Raw genomic sequence first — 19,357 nt, 5'->3', positions numbered from 1 at the left:
TGGGGCGTTTTGTATTGCCAAAGACTTACTAAATGCAATTCCCAACCTTGTCCTTACAAGGAACACGCACTGCTCAAGCTCTTAAAAATTAAGACTGGGGTGATTTATTAATCTTGTTAAGAACTCTGATACAAAGCACAGTAAAAGGCCACAGACCAGTAAATAAAATGTGGCTTCTGGCCACTTTATAAATGCTGCTACAGTGCTACCAGTAAAACAGACTCACTCTCACACCAGTTCAAACAAGTAGTTCAACTGGCAAATAAAAGTTCCATTCACTTATCAGTTTAAAAAGTTTAATAAAGCTTTAAGTGTTTGCTGGTTTAAATGCTACCAAGTTCCAAAATGGATTCACGATTAAGTGAGATCTAAAAAGAAAGTTATTAGGTTTGGAAGGCAAGACTGTTCCTAAGCCAGAGGAAACACTTCTGACCGTATAAGATTGCAAGAGTAGCAGACTGTATTATAGGCCTCAAGTCACTTAAATTTATACAGGTTATTAGCATTATCTGTAAATATACAATATAAACAATTGTACATACAACGGCATATAGCTTTGTTCTCCAGAACAGTAGATAACTCTTTAGCTTAAGACATCTTCGCCTACCAAAACAAAAAGGCACATCTGAAACAAGATGCATGCTAAGTACTAGGGATCCTTTCCGATATCCGAGACGGGTAGTCCTTGTCCATCCTTTCTCAAAATAATCAAGACCAACTGAATATTTTGGTATTTAGATTTCAACCTACTTCTTTGTCTTCAGCAGCAAATCAATGGCAATTAAGACATGGCATTAAAATATTCGAGAACAGTAGCTGTCACTCACGGACCTCCAAGTTTATGCAAAGTTAGAAGGCAAGTGGCCAGAGGTTTAAAATCAGTAACACTGTATAGCCTCATGTTGTGTAATCATCCCATTGTTCTTTTTTTTTTTCCCCTTTAATTAAAAAAAAAAAAAAAAAAGGCCACTAGTGCTCCAATTTGAAAAAATTCCACAGACGCACCTTTTTTGGCTCAGTGCAATTAAATGATGTCAGTTTAAATTCATGTAGTGTAGTTTACAGTGCAAAAGATACATTTTTGTATACTGGCATAACTGTCGGCACTGAGGATGTGAAACAAGGCAATGCTGCTGATCACCTGAGGGTAATGCTGTCGAACGGACGCAGGCTAGAGAGGGTGTAGTCTTATTTTTTCCAATTTAAACTTTTTTTTTTTTTTTGATCAGCAGCACTTTAAGAGCATAATTTGTGAAAGTACTAGAATACACTGCCTTTTTTGAATAAATAAAAAAAAAAAAGGAACTTTACAAATACTATTCCAGTGTCAATGACTACTATGGCTAAGGTCATTGAGGAGTTTCTGCATTTTCTAGCAAAGACAGTCTGTGCAAAGGAGGGTGGGAGAGCTCCCTTTTGTAAGTCTTTGGTGGCAGTTTTGGTAACTGAGGGCTCGAATTGTGCCGGGGTGGGACCGGGGGCGCGGGCGGGTGGACCAGGTTGTTGTGACTCGCGCTGATCACGCAGCAGCGGCGCAGCACCCGGGGAGAGGGCGTGCTGGGGGGAGTGCCGGGAGAGCTGGGGCCTGTGCTCGCCTCCCTGAACCAGTCGGGATCTCTGTGCGAGCGTCCCACCGGCGGCGGCTGGAGGTTTAGAGGGCAGTTGATAAAGTGTTCGGGCGGCCGGAGCGGTACCGGGGGTGGAGTATCAGGAAGAGGGTCCCGGGGAGGTGGAGGAGGAGGACTGTGCAGCGGCTGGTCAAAGGGGTTAGTGTAAGCAGGAGCACGGGGCTGTATCTTTGGAGGCGGCGGCTGCCGAGGTGGAATCGCAGGAGGATCGTCATCCAACTTCAAACTTCCCTACAACATTACAGAGAAAAAGACGTTGTAAGAAATTTAGATGTCAGAGGAGGTTTAGATTGGCTATTAGGAAAAATTTCTCTACTGAAAGAGTGGTCAAGCATTGGACCAGGCTGCCCAGGGAGGTAGGGGAGTCCCCATCCCTGGAGGGGTTCAAAAAACGGGCAGAGGTGGCACTTGGGGACGTGGTTTAGTGGGCATGGGGGTGTTGGGTTGATGGTTGGACGGACGATATTAGAGGTCCTTTCCAACCTTAATGATTCCTAGTTTTTACTTTCATTAAAAATACTCCAGCCACCAAGCCAGGAAACCTCAAATTAATTATTTCTCTCCCCTTAATTGGTTTAGTGGTGGACTTGGTAGTGTTAAGTTAATGGTTGGACTGGATGATCTTAAAGGTCTTTTCCAACCTAAATCATTCTATGATTCTATGTTTAGGTAAAGAGCGTAGCTTCTGACAGATGCAGAATTCTCTTGACATCTGTCAGAAAAAAGATACTGGCAAAGCCATAACTTTGATCCAAATATGACCACTATGTTCCTAAAGTAGCTAGCAGAGTTTGGACACCGGGAACCTGAAACTTAAAAAGGGCAACTGGAGCACTGCATTTGAAAGTATTTTAGGCTAACAAAGTCCTGCTTGGCTAGATGCTCCCTGATTTATTATCGAAGTTATTTATTGAATAGCAGGACAGAAATACCTTAGCATTAGAAGCATCCTGATCCATCTTTTTTCGTGGAGGAAGTGGAGGAGGGTTTTGAGGCTCATCACTTAGTTTAGGAAAGCTACCCCACGAGCTGAAGAAAGTCTCTGGAGAGGGAAAAGCAGGTATTTTACTGCTTGCGCAATATCTGAGCAACATATGCTAGAATATTAAGCCAAACTAGAAGGAACTCAAAATAAGCAGATCTTTGTGCTCCACAGCAACATGAACCGTTAACTTCAGTTGTATGAAATTCTCATTCATTTCTTTCATCAAAGACTCCTCACAAAGCGGTCTCCTATTTCCAGTATCAAAGACATGCATCAACAGTTAACAGGCAATGCTAAAGGACAGAAAAATAAAGAAAGTGAACTCCTAGTGAGCACTTAAATAACCTTCTCCGCAATCCTCTCTATATTGCAGAATTTACCCCCTCTTTACCGCAGCGCCTGCCGTTTGCCCGCGTGCCTCAATTATACTTTGGAGTGGAAGTTTGCTCTCTCAGCCATATAGGTACACGCTCAAATTCGGAAATTGAGAGGCTTTGTTAACAGGTCTACAACACTTCTAAAGCAGGAGAACCACACACTGACCAGAACAGATGCCATGAACTCTCACAGCATTTTAGGACATTTCTAGTCCTTCCTTTTTAGGGGGGGGGGGGGGGGGGGGGGGGGGCGGCAATCCTCAAAGTTAAGAAATGAAACAACCCCCCAACCTGTATTTGTGACTTTTGTCACACCTTTGCTTTTTCTCTTAGAAGTGCACAGAGCTCTGTATCAACGGATTAGGCACCTGTGCTCTCCAGTTTCAAATTTTAATCATATTATGAAAAAGTATACGTGCCTGTGTAATGAGGGAGTAAAAAGAGAAGCTGAAAACACAGATGAATACAGGTTATCCCTCACAGCTGTGGTACAAAAAGCACCTCTTCCTTCCCAGCAATAGAACAATTATTTTCACTAAGTGGTAATACGAAATTATCAGGTTGCTTCATTTGCAGCATTAGTCAAACAAAATAATCATCAAGGACATTCAAAAATAGAAGCAAAATCATGCTAGAGCCTGGGGAAAAAAACAAAACAAACCCAAACCAGACAGGTTTTAGACTTTTACAGACTTCTTTACTGGACATTTGATGGAAAACATGTACAAAAAAAATCCTCTCAGAATGCTAATGAATGCAGCCCACGTTTTCATCCCAGATTTCAGACTGTAATTCCTATTCACCCCTCCTGAAACCAGAAAAAGCAGAGTTACATGAAACATTGAGTAGAGTTACGGTACTCACTTGATTGTGGCAAACTGACAGGAGCGAAGATGCTATTGTTACCTGTTAAATGAAAAACGGATTAAACACTTTCCAGACAGAATAATAGCACTACAGCACATAACGTATGCTAGTGAACGACCTCAGGGATCACCATCATCTCCAAGTTTATCTACTGCTAACATGAATTAAACTTTCCTGTGTAAAACATTCCCGAACGAGAGATTTTAAGTTATGCTGGCAATTAAACTTCATTATTCTACTCTGTTCTGACACTACCAGGTGGTTGTTCGCTTCCCCTGCACTGCAGCCCAAATGTCCTCAGCATATGCCATACAAAAATTGTCACTTTTGCCCCCTACCAGGCTTGACCCACCTGCCAAGCCTGCAGCCCCTTCAGAGCAGAGCCAAGGCCTGTCACGCACTGCTTTCAATACTAAGGAGCTGCTCGCAGCTACGAGCAAAGCTTGGGGAGCGTTATCAGTGCATCCTAACTAAGAGTGTTTGTTTTTTTTTTAATCAAGGTTGCGTTTTGGAGCGAGCGCCCTGACCATCCCCACTTCTGGCACTTCGGTTCACGTCTCAAAACACACAGACTGGATTCCCTCCAAAGGAAATTAAAGCAGAATCACTAGCGTGTGCTCAGTCCACGGGACCACTCCTGAAACACACGCCGCTGTGGATGCCAGGTCCGCAGCACCTTTTCTCTCTACAGATGCGTCGTACGTGGTAAAGCAGGCACAGCCCCTGCGCAGTCGTGCCTCGTGGGGACATCTCCCTCAGCTCCAGTAGGCAAAAAGACTGGAAGGGTCACTTGTTACTTAACTACTTACAGCATGGATTTCCAAACCGCAGTACACGTACCACTGACGCAAGAAATTCATAGTCCACAACTAAATTTTGCAAGTCTTTTTCTAAAAAGGCTGGCATACACACCAATACATTTTGGAAGCCTGAGGGACAGTAACAACAATTATTAAAAACATACTGCACATTTACCGTAAGAACTGTTGAGATCGATGTCTAAAAAGACACTGAACTCTGAAGAAGCAGACACTGGCGGCGTAGACGGTGTGTTTGGAGAAGTTGGTGCTGATACCGTTGATTCATGCTCTGCCTCGGTGATTCTACTGAAACTTATCTTACTCGGTTCCTTTTCAAGTGGCAGTGGATGACTTCTCAAGGTGCCAGAGGTGGAGCCGTGTCTGCCAGTATTGGGCCTTATCCCGGGCGATTTCAGGGGGTATGTTGTTTTTCTAGGCTGGAGAAAGTAAAGCTGGTTAGTACTGCTAACATTTCAGATAGCAAAATTGCCAAGTCTCTGTAAGATAGTTTAAAAAAAAAATACTCATCGCATACACATTAAACGGTCTTACAGCCTTTCTACAATTGACTTGAGGTACAGTCTGTTGTTATCTATACAGCAGGAGTTTCCTGACAAGTTATGGATGCAGCTTAACAAATCTTTTTCCCCCCACAGCTCTGAAGAACAGAGTCAAGTTTCAGATGCATGCCAGTCAGGACAAAACACAGGGAAGAGCAAGTCACAACCTTGGGGGAGAGTTATTTCAGGTGCCCCCATAGGCCTGCAGAAGAGCCTCGTAACAGCACCGTAAGACATGCTTTGCGCTTCTACCACAGAAGGTCACCAGGCCCCTACACACGTCCAAGATCAAGGGCACACTCAGACGCACGTTGTCTACGTCCTCTGGGTTGGTCAGTACGGAATTCGTACACACACGTCACTGGTGTGAATGAAACAAGCCTCATTAGACCCAGGTGTAACACAGCACGGATCAAAGGCGATTCTTTGAAGATGAATTACGTTCCCCTCCTACGGTGGTATGCAGGACTCCACCACATTACAGTACCCAGAACTGGACTTTCCTGAAATTCCAATAAGAACGTCTAGTTTGGAAAACATGAACTGTAAAGAATTCATGCCCAGATGACTGCGGCTGGCAGCATGGCTATCTAGTTTTAGAAAATATTTTAAAGAAATTACTGCAAGCAGTGTTTTTGCAACAGTAATTTCTGTCTTTTTCTTGCCAGATTCATAATATCATCTTACTCATTCCTCTAACAGGAGATTGCTAAAATGATTTATAGCTCTCCCCAAAATTAGAGATGTCTCCAGCTACTCAGAAGTACAATTACAAGCGTTCTAGAGAGCAACCTTTCTGCTTAAAAAAGAGCTCTGGGCTCCAGTAGCTATTTTCTTAAAAAACAAGATTGCTACTCCTTTAAATTGAACTCTATTTGGATCAGCAAGAAGGTTGCACCTTATCAATTCCGTAGTATACTTCAATTTTTGCAACAATGAAAAACATTTAGACAACAGAAAAACAGAAATTAACTTCTACTTAAAGAAAACTTAACACACTAATTATGTATCGGATCCATATTTCAATTAATATTTTACAAGACTTTTGATACTGTGAAATAAAAAATGTTAAATGTTATTACATATTCTATCAAATGACTATATGCTAAGAAACCCAAATTTAAACTGTAGTATTTTAGGTTTTGGGGGAAAAAAAAAAATGTTCATTCTAAAATAAGCCAAAGGTGGTATGTTTTAGTAGCAGCAGATGCCTGAAATAAAAATATTTTAAAATCATCTCATGATACAGAATTCTGAGGAAAATATATATGGCTTATTGAGTTAACTACTTATGCTTTTTTTCATAGCGACTAGTGGATTTTAGCTATTTAATTTGCAGGACGAGACTTACAAATCTAGGTGGTTGCTTGCAGTTTCGAGGTTCAATTTCTAATGACTTGTTGAACAGATAATCTGTAAACTCTTTTTCTGGTATCTTCCCCATAGGATTGAGATTTTCAAAGAATTTCTAAATGAAACAAGCATCGATAATATTTAAAAACTAAGCACATACACAGAATTTCATTGACATGCTTGTAATTCACTGATTTAAAAAAAAAAAAAAATCTAGCTTTTCACTATTCTGAAGCTTATTTCCAGGAAAAAGAGAGTAAAACATTCCCTGAAATAAATACAAAACAATCCAATGCAAGAAATAATCAAGGGCACCGTAAGTTTCCCGACATGAAAGATGACCTTGCTTCAAGTAACTGGACACGGTAAATGAAGTCTTCTGTGAATTGTTTGCTGATACTTTTGACTACTGAATCATGCACCGCACAGCAGCGCTGAAGGCCGCGCAACAGCATACGCTTGCCTTAAGAAGCCAAGGTCACAGACCTGGGAGGGAGCAGAATACAGATGATACAGTAGTGAAAGCAAAAGTTCTGCTAGTGCCATTTCCTAGAGGTGTTTTATCGGTTAACTACAAAGACCAGGAAGGGACAGAGGACAAAAGCAGGAAGGTCAGAGGCAGGGACAGCGCACGGCGCGAGGGCACAAGGACTGGAGGGAAGGCACGGCTGGGACAGGACTGGCACCAAGGGCATGGCGCGGGACGAAGCTGCCTCAACGCCCGACAGTCCTGCATCAGCTGCTCCTGCTGCAGCCGGAGTCGCTGGTGAGCTACAGCATTTTCCATTCGTTCTTTTTTTTCAGCACAAATACTGCCATCCCTTGAACTTAATGTACTTCTTGGCGTAAGAATACCGTAAATCTCCTAAACCTTTCCCAGACGTGTCCACAGCAATTAAACACATAATGCAAATACCATTTTAAGCAGCAGTATTACCGCCCATTTAATTCTTCATGTAACCAACTTCTTTGTTGCTTCCCACCTGCTGCTGTTCACGAGCTGAGATTGAGAGCTGTCCACACTGCTGTTTTTCAGAAAGGCTACAATTACCGTGCACTCAGGAAGCATGGCTGGGTACTTAGAACTATTCTTTTCCATCATTATTACCTCCATATAAAAACCACCCACCTACCTTTACCTGGCTCATTGTTCTTTCAGGATCTTCCTTTAAATTATCTGGGATTCACTAATCTTTGTCTTAGGTACGTAACCACTCGAGCATCCTCCATTTCTAAAGATAATGCGGGCTGACGCTGGTGCGTGCCCACATTTGCTCAGCTTCTGCCGCGCTGAACAGCCGTTGGTATTTGTGCTGAACTACACGCCCTCTGACTGCCAGTGGGGTCCGCAGACTTTGGTCCGAGGTGTTATTACAGAATGTCTGAAGGACTAAATGCACTAGGCATGTACAGAGCATTTTAGGTTAAAAGCAACCGATTTTTCTCTAAAAAGTTCTGCTGTTTAGTCAGTATGTCTTATTCATTCTGTTATGTTGCTAAAAAATCCCTCTGATACCAGGCTGCAGAACAATAAGGGGATGCACAAGACCCAGAACATGGAATCCAAGGAAGCAAATCCCCACTTCTGGCTAGTCCTCTGCAGTGGCACTTTGTTGCTACCAGCCACTGTTCCCCCCTCTTCTGATGGTCACTGTTCAGGCAAGATTAAGTCTAGTACTAGAAGATTATTTGGCAATTTTTTGTTGCGTACATTCTTTTCCCTCTCCTATCCCCAAAACAGACATTCAATGTTTGATTACCCGAATTTCTGGCTCTATCCGCAAGCAGTAAGGCTGGTTTTGATACTGCTGAATTTCTCCTGTAATTTCAGCCACTTTCCTCCTCTTACTGAAGTTAATTAATTCTTTCCCTTGTCTTTTAAGGAAGTCAGGATTCCCTTCTTCTGTCTTCAAAATATTTGTTAGGTATATTCCTGATAAAAAGAGAAGCATTTTTTTAATTTCATTTTCATTCCAGGAGCTGATTTCATTTGTTCTAATGAATGATATAAGAGTCTGAGCATAGGCAGACCATTCCCTTTAACGCTCCAACAGTTTATTAGCTGGCAAGAATGAATCAGGTCTGCCTTTTACACAGGAAACAATATGTTATTGGAATAAGATGCTTTATATCTCCTTGACAGGAGATCCTGAGTTTAGAAAAAAAACCATCTTCGGGTCATCGCCATAAACAGATCACCAAGGTGGAGGCAGTGTCAAACAAGGTGAGGTAATATTCATACCACTATAATACCAGTAATCTGTATACTAAACTAGAAAAATAGATTTTATACAGAAGACACTAAGTCTTTCACCTGGTCTAGTGGGAAGCACCCCTGCCCAAGGCAGGGAGGTTGGAATGAGATGATCTTTAAGGTCCCTTCCAACCCAAACCATTCTATGAAGCCTAAAAGCATTACAAGCCTAGGAAGTCAAAAGTCACACATTATATTACAGATTTTTTTAGAGCTAAACACAACCCTGAACGCTTTAAGCAATAGTAACACATCTGCATCAAAGTCAAGCCTGACAATACACATGGTGTTAGCCTGCCTTGGTGTTACTTACCAAAGAAAGGCACGCAGGGTGGATTGATTGACTTGAGCTTAGCTAGATACTTTTTAAAATGATCTTGACTTAATTCCACTGCTTCATCCAAAACTCTTTTTTTTCTTTCCTGTAGTGCCTAATTTGTCAAAGAAAAAAAAAAAAATAGGGATGCAAATCTTCTCAACAGTATGGTTAGCAAAAACAAGGCAATTCCCTAGCACTCTTAGCAAAACTTAGGAACTGAAATTCAGATCTGAAAGATTTAGTCATGTGAATCATGAGGCTACTGTAAACAGGCTATTATTTTGTCTATCAACTTACAAGCATAATCCTGGTCTTTAAACTTAGTAAAAATTAAACATTTAATTTTGCATTTATCTTAAAGGCCTCATACTGCCTATCAAAGCCATACAAAACTCAAAACATTTTATTAATGCTTCTTCTTCTGAGTCAAGGGGGGCTTTGGTGCCAAATCCTAGGCATTTCTTTTCCTTGGCAAGTGAAACACGGAATCACTACTTGTGTAGTAGCCTCTCTTCCTACTGTCCATCTAAACCGTTTCAGCAGCTATTTTTTTCTGCCCCTGACACTCTGAATTTTCTGAGTCTCTCTCATCCAAGAGAATTCTTGGGATCAACTGAAATCCGAGTTTTAGCTATCCCCTCCCCATGCCCTTCTACCCCCGCGTCTTGGTAGGAAATGCTGCTGTTAAAGTGTTCCAGTCCAAGGTTCTCAGCCCTGGGATCCTCCTCTTTCATACCGATAAAACGCTGGACTGAAGCAACAGGTTCATTTCAGATAGGTTAACGAACAACAATTGAATGGCCACGCCATTTCCCCTTTTCGGGCTGAATACACGTGAGAAAACATCTGCTGAAAAGCTCCACTTCCCATTGCAAACCCTTTGAGACAACCAGCCCATCTTGTATGTTTTCTCATAAATAACTTTGAACATTTCACACTTGTTTTCTTCCATGAAAACAAGTGCGATATGGATACTATAGATTTCACTTCAGACGTATGTGTGATACACTTCTGGATTCTGGTTAGTTGTTGTTTTTTTTTTTTTCTTCCCCCAAGAGCAACGCCCAAAACTTACCTCAAACGTGTGATCTAGTCTGTACACTGACACAGAGTTCACTGCACTGACAATCTCCAAAACACCGTTGAAATTATTGAGGTCTTGAAAAACCTGCAGGATTTCTATAATCCTACTCAGCACAGCCACTCGCTCTTCAAAGTTCTCGGTTTCCACGATGCATCTAATCAAAAGACATAATTTGAGAAACACTGATAAATAAAACCTGACATTTTGCTAGCTACTAAATCAAAAATTTCCGAGCAAAACTGTACAGTACATCCAATATGCACATTTTGGCTCTGTCTCAAGAATCTCAAGTACAAATTTATGTAATCACATCTTACATATGTTCAAGTTGGAAAGCCAAGAAAGGGTTTGGCATATCCTGTAAAATAATAAAGCAAACCCCAATCAAGATCCAGGATAAGTAGGGCGAGACTCATGCCACTATCTACAGTGGCATTTTAAACTCGCTAGGTTAGGTATACACATACAAACTGCTACGCCCTTCTCACTGCAGCATTGGCCGCTTCCTCAGAAGTACTTAATCACCTCACATGAGAAGGGAGAGAGACCAAGAGAAGGGGACAGACACAACAGTGCTTTCATCAGAGATGTAGAAAAGCGGTGCCGAGTCCTGCACTGCCTGCAACTCCTTTTGACATATTGTAGAAATGTAAGTAGGACCCATGGTGACCATGTGGACACAACTGGAAAAAAAATCTTCTAGTCTCAGGAGGAGGGAGCATATGCAATTGGCATGGCATGCACCCTTGAACTAAAACCTGAAATTACTGTAATACCCTACAGCCATGTCAAGAGTCAAGGCAACAGAACTCAAAGAGCAGAAAAATGTTTCTCTCCGAATTTCAGTACGAGTTAACGCCACTACACTATCGCCACCTGTACTTACTTTTCAAACCAAAGAGTAAGATTTGTAGTATGACGAATCATTTTCAATAGATTTGGGGAGTTAATTTCCTTATCTTCTTTAGTCCAAACACTACCAACGAGCTCAGAAGGCTGTACGGCCCTGATAATGACAAAGCAAGATGCAGAAGAATGCTCACTATAAATAATAATTGTATGTTCTGTACTTGCATTAAAAGATTATTTCTTCCCTTAATCACAACTTGATATTTCACAAATGTAATCCAATCTAATCTACTGCAAAAGTTACTTAACATAACTTTTTGACGAGTATTTGACTACAGAAGGAAACACATTTTTATCTTAATTAAATTGGCATTTTTGAATAAGCATTTTCAGATAAGAAAATTGCAAAGGAGTAAGTTTAATTTCCTGAAAGCATAAGAAACCATCTCAAAGACAGTCACAATGTTTTTTTAAAATAGGAAGGTGAAGTTCTTCGAGCAACCTGCTGGAAAAGTGGCCTATTTCAATAGAAAGCCTGCTGTCACCGAAGCAGGAAACGATGCTTCATCTTTTGAGTTTTGCAAGACCTTAAAGAACTTCTACCCAGCAAAACCTAGCTCTCGCATCAAGGCTAGCTCTATTTATCACAGGTAACAACAGAGCTAGGACACAGTAGAGTACTTATGGTACCAGACCAAAAAAAATCTCTTCAGAATGAGATCAGAGGCCCTTGGCGTACCAGCGCTATGGTTATATGCGTGTAACACCCGGGCCTTTGCTGTGCAGCTATAAAGGAAAGGAGCAGAGACAATCGTGTTCTCTTTTTATGATGCAACAAGCATTTCTTATTAGTATAACACTAAGTTTGCTTTTAACAAGGAGACAATACAAGTTAGTATTATCTACTTGCAATATTTCAGTGTCCTTCCTATACTTATTTATGTTGCCAGAGCCTGATACGGAGATAGAAAACCCTTTTTTTTTTGCCTTGCATATTTTGATATCAAACAGATGGCAAGAAAACCTCTTTCCGTAAACTCTGAAGGTCAAGGGGACATACTTTTGACTTGATTCTATGAATTATGACTCTTTCTTGCTCAAATAATGAGACACACGTATTAGTTCAATCCCTACCTATAAAGGTCAGACTCAAGAAGCGTCAGCTGTCGAGCAATTTCTATAGGATGCAGGGTCATGAGGTCCAGCGTTTCGCTGTGCCCAACACGCCAAATGTGCCACTCAATGGGGGGAGGTGGGCTCTCAAAGGTGATGTTGTGACTAATTCCATTTGCTTGAGCTTTCTTTCTCTTGATGATTTTAGCAATTGATTCCACCCACTTCTTCATGGATTTTCCTGCAAAACAGAAACGATACCCCCCCCCCCTTTTTTAATACCATCTTAACTGACTTTTGATAATTTAATAAAACCAATCCCCCCCAAAATTTGTACATGCGCGCAAAATTCTGCATTTCTGCACGGAAATTAATTAGGTTTGTAGTTCCCTATTTTTTTTTCTTAGGGGTTCTTGCACCTGTATCGGTTGGCAAATACAGACACATGTGAACGAATTCTTGGGTGCCCAGTTGTGTTTAACCACATTTACTGACAAGTTTTTGAGTGGAAAAAAGTCACCCTGTATACGTTGTATTTTACTTTTTCCCCTCAGCTGCAACCATCTCCACTTTGACTGCTGGCTTCACTTACTTAGAGGGGAGGAACTAAAAAAAGTAAACAACAAGCTTCAAGTGAGATCTTTGCAACATGCTGTACTAGTGCACTGCAGAACAAAAAGACGATAGAAATAGATGTTTACAGTATCAGTCCAACATTTACAGTACACAAAATAGTGGACAAGACGGGAAGTACCTTCAGCAGTTCAAGACAAATACCTTCTAAGAGACTAACCAAAACTGAATTATTCCTCTCTGGTCAGCAACGGTTAGCATGGAGACCTCTGCAAAAGATAAACTACCGTTCTCTAAGTTTGTCTCAGAATTATATTACCCAATGTAAGGTCGTGCAATCTGAAAAGTAAAGTCTAGAATGGCCAGGATAATGATTAAAGTTGACATGCCAACACTGTTGCCCTCCACATAGCCTGCCAAAAAAATCTGCTTGCTCCAGAGGGAGCAATACCAAATGGGTCAAGTATCCTCTCCTAAAAGGATAATGATTTTCAGCTGGAACTTTCAATAAATGGGAAAAGAACAAGAGGGGGAAAAAAACTAGTCTCAATAACCAACAGGGAAGGAATTCTCTATGAATACAACACAGGGAGCAGGAAGGTGACAGTCTGAATTACAGAGTCAGGCAAGGATGAACATTACTGCCCAGAAGTAAATACACTTAAGGTAAATATCATAATGCTTGAAGTAATTTTTGGTAGCTGTTTAGGCTCCAGCCCAAAGCTTGCTCATGTAAAGGAGAGTCTCATAAACAGCTCAATTAAAGGCATTAAAATTACTCATGCATGTAAAGATATTCTCATGCCTGAAACCTGTCAGGATTAGACCAGCGGGTTGTACCAAAACGTGGAACAACAAGACGACCACCAATTACCGTACCTCTTACACTGGAAATAAACGTCTCCAATCTCTCTAGTAACTCCAGATCTCTTTCAAAATCGTAAAAATGGTGCTCTACCCAGTGACGAAAAACATTTAATATTCTGAGGAAGGAAAGAAAAAAAATAAAATATTATGTTTGTTTATAAGGACTTCCAAAGCTCATCCCGTGTAAACATGAATGAAACACAATTCTACAAAAGCTAAGTTACAGATTCATGTAGTTGACAACTATCAAAATACATATGGACAAAGGGGCAGAACAAAGACTAAGCATGGCACCAATGACCACAGAAGTCCCCAGGTATTTAAAACCTAATTGTCCAGTCTTAGCATACATATAGTTTGGTGAGTTTTTTTAAAATCTTATATAAAGAATGCTAGTGTTGAGGTGGTTTCAGAAGAGAAAAAACTTACCAAAATCAGGTAAAACTGGTATTTCTAATTTAATTTTCTGATTTTTTTTTTTAAAAAAAAACCTAAAGCTAATTAGGATCTCCCATTTGGTAAGAAACACATTTTGAATTGTTTCTTTTCTATACACAAGTTTCAGCTTAGAAGTTGTTGCAAGCACACTGCCCTACTTCTACAACTCTTTAATTACACAAATGGCCGTACTAGATCCAGTACTTGTAACCTGCCAGTACCTTTAAGGATAACACTAAACTTTCTCTTGATTTTTCTCTACGCTTTCTTTAACAGACCACTAATAAACAAGCCTCTAAAAGTGAACTACAACTGCTCTTCTGCCTTCTACTCTTCAATGTATCCAAATAAAAAACCGTTTTGCCTCTTCTTCAGGTAAACAAGTTGAGCTCGCACCTCGAAACTTTGATTTATCGGGGTGCAGCATATCACCTGACCTGAAGAGAGAGCAAATATCTCCGACGTCAACTAGTACAACAGATTTTCCCTGTGCCAATCCAGCAGGTCGGACAGGATGATGGGCTTCATGGAGAGCCCACGGCCTCAGACTCAGAGGAGATGGTTACAGCGAGGTTGCTCCTGCCCCATCGCCTTTGCAGGGGTGGCTCAGCTGAAGGCAGAGCGCTGCTGAGCTCCCCCACTCTTCGCAGCTCAGGCTATTACGGTAAACCAGTGCTAACCGTGTATCAGACTGCTGTTTGCGGTGGCTCAGCCCCGTAGAGCGGGGGCAAGAGCATCCGAGAGGAACAGAGCAGACAACCGACTGTAACCTGCCAGTCCACTGAGTCAGAGCACTAGAGAAGTTGGCTGGTTTAGCTTAGTCAAATGAAGGGCGCTCTATGGGAACACATGGAGAAGTAAATAGCGTATAATTTAAAGAATAAGGTTTATCCCATGAAAGAATGGCTACCCAAACAGATCATCAACAGATCAAACAGGCTGGAAATTAATGACAGCTTCTAACCGTCAAAGGAGTGATGTTTTGAAACAAGTTCCCAATAACAGTAATACAGGGTCTTATCTAATCAGTCTTTGCCTTTGAGATACCATGGTAGGAACACTGAAAAAGCAAGAAAGATTGCTAGGTTCTGCTGATCGCATTTCCAGCTTAGCACCTCCTCTTTCTCATGACCTCACATGCATTTAATCCAGTCAAAGACATCACCGTTTCCACGCCTGTGCGCTGCACAGCATGTTTACAGCATTTTCTACAAGATGGGGATTAAGTGCTGGGGAGGGAGGGAAGGACGGGAGGGAGGAAGGAAGGAAGAGAGGGAGGAGTATCTTCACATTTCTCCACCTTCTTCCCAAATCTCATCTCTTTCTAAAGTAGAGGTCAATGCTGTTAACAAAACTGGAATTTACAAAATGCTGGGCATATCAACCTCACAGCTCAAATTCAGACACTTATTTTCAACTGTAACACAGTTAAGAGTTTCAAGCTACTAGAAACATGTAGTATCTCCTAAATTCAAAGATTAACTATAAGCCACAGAAGGGTGTGTGTTAAATAGCAGCTTTAAACCACATCTCCCATTGAGCAGGCACCTGTAAAGGGACTCAGCTCACCAACCACAGCATAAATTAGACAGCAAAGAGTAGCTGTCACGATAAGAGGTATCCTAATCTCTCAAACAAGGAAAGAAACCAGAAACCAAACCCAAAGACACCGGAAACTTTGGAATGGGGCACAGGTTTCGAACAGCTCAGACACAACATGTGAAGGCAGAAGTGCTAAACTGGTTTTGGAAATTAATAGCAAGAAACATGGCTAATTGCTGCCTCAAGCTTTTCTACGGGTTCCAGTTCATTGGTAACCCCTTGTCCTGCTCGCCTATGGCAGTCAGCAGTGCTGCAGGAAGATACCTTTGCACCACGCAAAGGAGCACTGTGAGGAGGTTCCCAAGCAACTTTCAGCCTAGCTAGCAGAGGAGGCTGTAAAAAACAGCAGCAAAAGCAGTACAACGATATTTAAACTCTTGAGCCAGTTATGTCACAAAAGGCCATTCCGTGTGGGTTTCTATGAAGGGGCTCTATAGGCACCTGTGCAGATGGATGCAGGAAGAGTTACCAGAAAACAGCAAGTTGAAACCAGGAAAAGTATGGACTGAGAGAGGCAGCGTGTGAAGCTCTCCCAAGAACTGATAACTCTGGAGACTAGTGGTCCTGCTGAACTCACGGGAGCTGATAAACTGAGAACACCAAGGACCTGACAAATCTCTACAAGGCCACAAGCACACGCAAGTATGAAGGTTACAGCGAGGTTGTGTAACTTGGACTACACCCAAGAAGGTGGCGGCAGCTCTATATTGACGAACACTACAGTATTACATACATATTTATATTTTTTTCATAGGTATGCACACAGGTATCTGATGAAAATGGGACTTCTAAGTGACTTTCTGAACACCTACCTTGAAGGTACTGGCATGTCAGCATGACCCTTCACTTTGAGTAAACTGCCGTTGCTCCAAACAGGTAACTACGAATGACTGTGTGTGGCAAGGCAATAACTGAGGGTACTGTGCGCGTAGTTATCTGCCATTAATAGTAACATCCTGATGCTACTAATACAAACAGTTTAACGAGTAAAAGTTGTTCTAGCAAATATTGGTTGTGGTCTGCGTCTCCTCTTGACTTGATCCCCTATCAGGGAAACAATTAGCCTCAGTCATGCTAGAAATGCTTAATTGTTCCCCAAGTTAGCTTGGTCAGCAAGACCTTGAAGATTCACTGCAGCCCGTTGCAATGTGCAGTGCGGACAAGAGTCTCCCTGTCTGCGTGCAAATACACAAATACATCAGTGGGGCTGGGAAAGGGAGTAAAATACCAGCAGGACTGAAAAAAATGGAAACAGAGAAACTATCTTCGTAGGGCCTGTTAACAAGGGATCCATTCAAAACGCAGTCAGAAACACTTTCAGTTGTACATCTCTCACCCACACCCGCTTTACATAGCGGCCGTACAGCGTTCTTGTGGGTGGTGATCACAGCTGTGAGCGGCACAGAACCAAAGTACAGTTGCAACAACAACAGCAGTATGACTAATCAGAACATGATTTGGGATATTAGGCTGCTTGCAGACAGTGATAAGTCCCTACTTGACAGCACAGCAGTCTCCAAAAGAGATTACTGTCTCCAGGATCACCATATAATCAGTGAACTAAAATCTGGCTTTAACAGAAGAGGTTTAAAAGCAAATAAACCTGAGTTGTACTGGCTGGACATATTCCTTGCGAAATCGCTTAAGGTCTGCGCTGATAGGCTGCTCTCCTTTCTCGATTGCCAGCCTGTCTGCTTCAGTAGGCTCAGGCTCTGGGATTTCAAACCTATGAATAAAAGTACCAAAAAAAAAGATGGCAATTAAGATAAAACACAAACCCTTTACGTAGGACATGAAGAGCAACTGCATTTAAAAAAAATTCAGTGCGGTGAAACTCAAGCACTCATCTAACATCCAGTTTGCCTGGAATTCCCTCCTCCCCTGGCTGTGTACTGCTAACACACCCAGCTCTCGCCCTGGTAATTCGCTACTTCTCTGGTCATCACAAGATGTCTAGACTAGGGTATAAGGTTTTTAACTACCTGCTGGCTTGATTAAGTGAAGATTAGAAGAAAGCTTAAGAGCAGCTTTATCACACTGTATTAAAATGCTGTTTACATTAAGAGTCTGTGCCTTTCAAACTGCTTAGAACATTTCCGTTCTTATTTGCATCAAGACTTACGTGTACTCAAATATGCTCTCACATCAAGTTAAGCAGTTCAGAACATTACCACCCCACAGCTGAGGCACAGCAAATGCTCTAGCTAATACTTAATTCAGGTAACTAATTTCACAAACTGGGAAAAGGAAGCTTGCGTTAAAAGCTCACAGTGCTGTATCCCGTTTTAAAAGTTACTGGTTTATGAGCTTCGCTAAAACATGTGCCACAGCACTGAGAACCCGAGCAGAAAAGGAGCAGGTAAACGAACACAAAGCCTTTCAATGTCTTCAGAAAGGATGACCACTGCTTACCTTTCAATCAGTAAACTCAGCAGTTCCTGGGGCTTGCAAAACGAGCGGTATGTGGTAAGGAAAGTACGTACAAAATTAGGATCTGTAAACACAGGATAAGAAAATGATGGAGTGGGTTTTTTATCCAATTGCAAAATATCAGAAATAAAATACACGTGTATTCACAGAAAAAGTTTAAAGTGCAGAAAATACACTAAGGTTATAAGTTAAGCGCTGTAATTTGAAAAATACCAGAAATGATACTGCTTGTGAATTTTCCATTTAGTGCTTTGATGCACTTCCCCTGTAAAAGCAGTCAACTGCACATACTACGTACTCTCAAAAACTCTCTCTCAGTTTTGGCATGCAGAACGGCTTACACTCCCTGAATACGCAGCTCTTCCATGGTTTCATAAAGACAAGGAAAACACAGCAGAACGAGGCTTTCTACTCTCTTGACATCAAAAATACCTATACCACCCCAACAAAATGTTTGTCTTACCTGTTCTTAAAAGCTCTCCAGCAGCGGGGACTGCACCCTTGCCCCAGCTGCTGCACGCAACCACCCTCTGCAGAGCAGCCAGCGGGGAAAACACGACAAGCAGCAGAGGCCTTACAAAGCAAATACCTGCAGCAGTTCAAGATGTTGCATCTCCACAAGCCACCACACCTCCCTCCTGCTCTTTCTCACCGCTACGGTAGGTGTGTTACCATGAGACGTGCCTATCTGCAAGCTACCACGCGTTTTATTGGGCCCACTCTGCTATACTGGAGGTGTTAAAGGAAAAATATGGTTCCTTTAGTCTCTTTTAATTTTGCATTCCTGTACAGAGTTTCTTAGATCGCAAATAAGTGAGCTGATGGACAAATCACTTTACTGTGAGCCATGAAGGGTCATCATCTGGTCCTAACCCTGACATCCCTGCAGTAGACCCCCTCACAAGGGGAACAGCGGCACGACCCTGCTGCTGCGTGGCAATGCAGCAGCTTCCAGAGCTGCCTGGGAGCAAATGAATGCTGAAATCCAGAAAAAACAGGCCTAGAGAAGTGCACGTGCACGTGCTCTCTCAGAATTGTGGATTTTGGGTTGTTGGGAGTTTCTTTTTTCTTGCTGTTCTGTAAATAGTCTTGAATCTGTCAGCATTAGGTGCAGGTAGCTTACACCAGCAGTCTTCAGCATGCGGGCAGTGAATTTCTTCCAATAAGCCCACAAAAGATTAAGACAAACTGCTTTTAAGAAGGCTTAAATTCCCTGCAGAACACTGCTCAACATTTTTAAGGGATCCATATATAGGAA

The 19,357-nt window shown here is 41.8% G+C and overlaps 2 protein-coding genes across 3 annotated transcripts in view; one reads left to right on the top strand and one right to left on the bottom strand.

Moving 5' to 3' along the window:
* The window catches only part of KLHDC2 (kelch domain containing 2), a 125,639-nt gene that overhangs the window by 92,204 nt on the left and 14,078 nt on the right, over positions 1-19,357 (top strand). The window lies entirely within an intron of this gene.
* Positions 119-19,357, bottom strand: part of SOS2 (SOS Ras/Rho guanine nucleotide exchange factor 2) — a 56,579-nt gene continuing 37,340 nt past the window's right edge. For both annotated transcript variants that reach the window (XM_075712873.1, XM_075712874.1), the window contains 13 exons: positions 18,082-18,163; positions 17,273-17,395; positions 13,642-13,745; positions 12,211-12,430; positions 11,114-11,233; positions 10,219-10,381; positions 9,138-9,255; positions 8,331-8,503; positions 6,569-6,685; positions 4,833-5,094; positions 3,855-3,896; positions 2,561-2,670; positions 119-1,859 (listed from right to left, as the gene is read on the bottom strand). In XM_075712873.1, the coding sequence (XP_075568988.1) occupies positions 1,350-1,859; positions 2,561-2,670; positions 3,855-3,896; positions 4,833-5,094; positions 6,569-6,685; positions 8,331-8,503; positions 9,138-9,255; positions 10,219-10,381; positions 11,114-11,233; positions 12,211-12,430; positions 13,642-13,745; positions 17,273-17,395; positions 18,082-18,163 (2,144 nt within the window). In that variant the 3' untranslated portion in view covers positions 119-1,349. The remainder of the gene's footprint in view (positions 1,860-2,560; positions 2,671-3,854; positions 3,897-4,832; positions 5,095-6,568; positions 6,686-8,330; positions 8,504-9,137; positions 9,256-10,218; positions 10,382-11,113; positions 11,234-12,210; positions 12,431-13,641; positions 13,746-17,272; positions 17,396-18,081; positions 18,164-19,357) is intronic.

This window comes from Pelecanus crispus, chromosome 6 (genome assembly GCF_030463565.1).
Source record: "Pelecanus crispus isolate bPelCri1 chromosome 6, bPelCri1.pri, whole genome shotgun sequence".
NCBI classification, from domain to species: Eukaryota; Metazoa; Chordata; class Aves; order Pelecaniformes; family Pelecanidae; genus Pelecanus; species Pelecanus crispus.
This window is presented reverse-complemented; position numbering and strand designations above follow the sequence as displayed.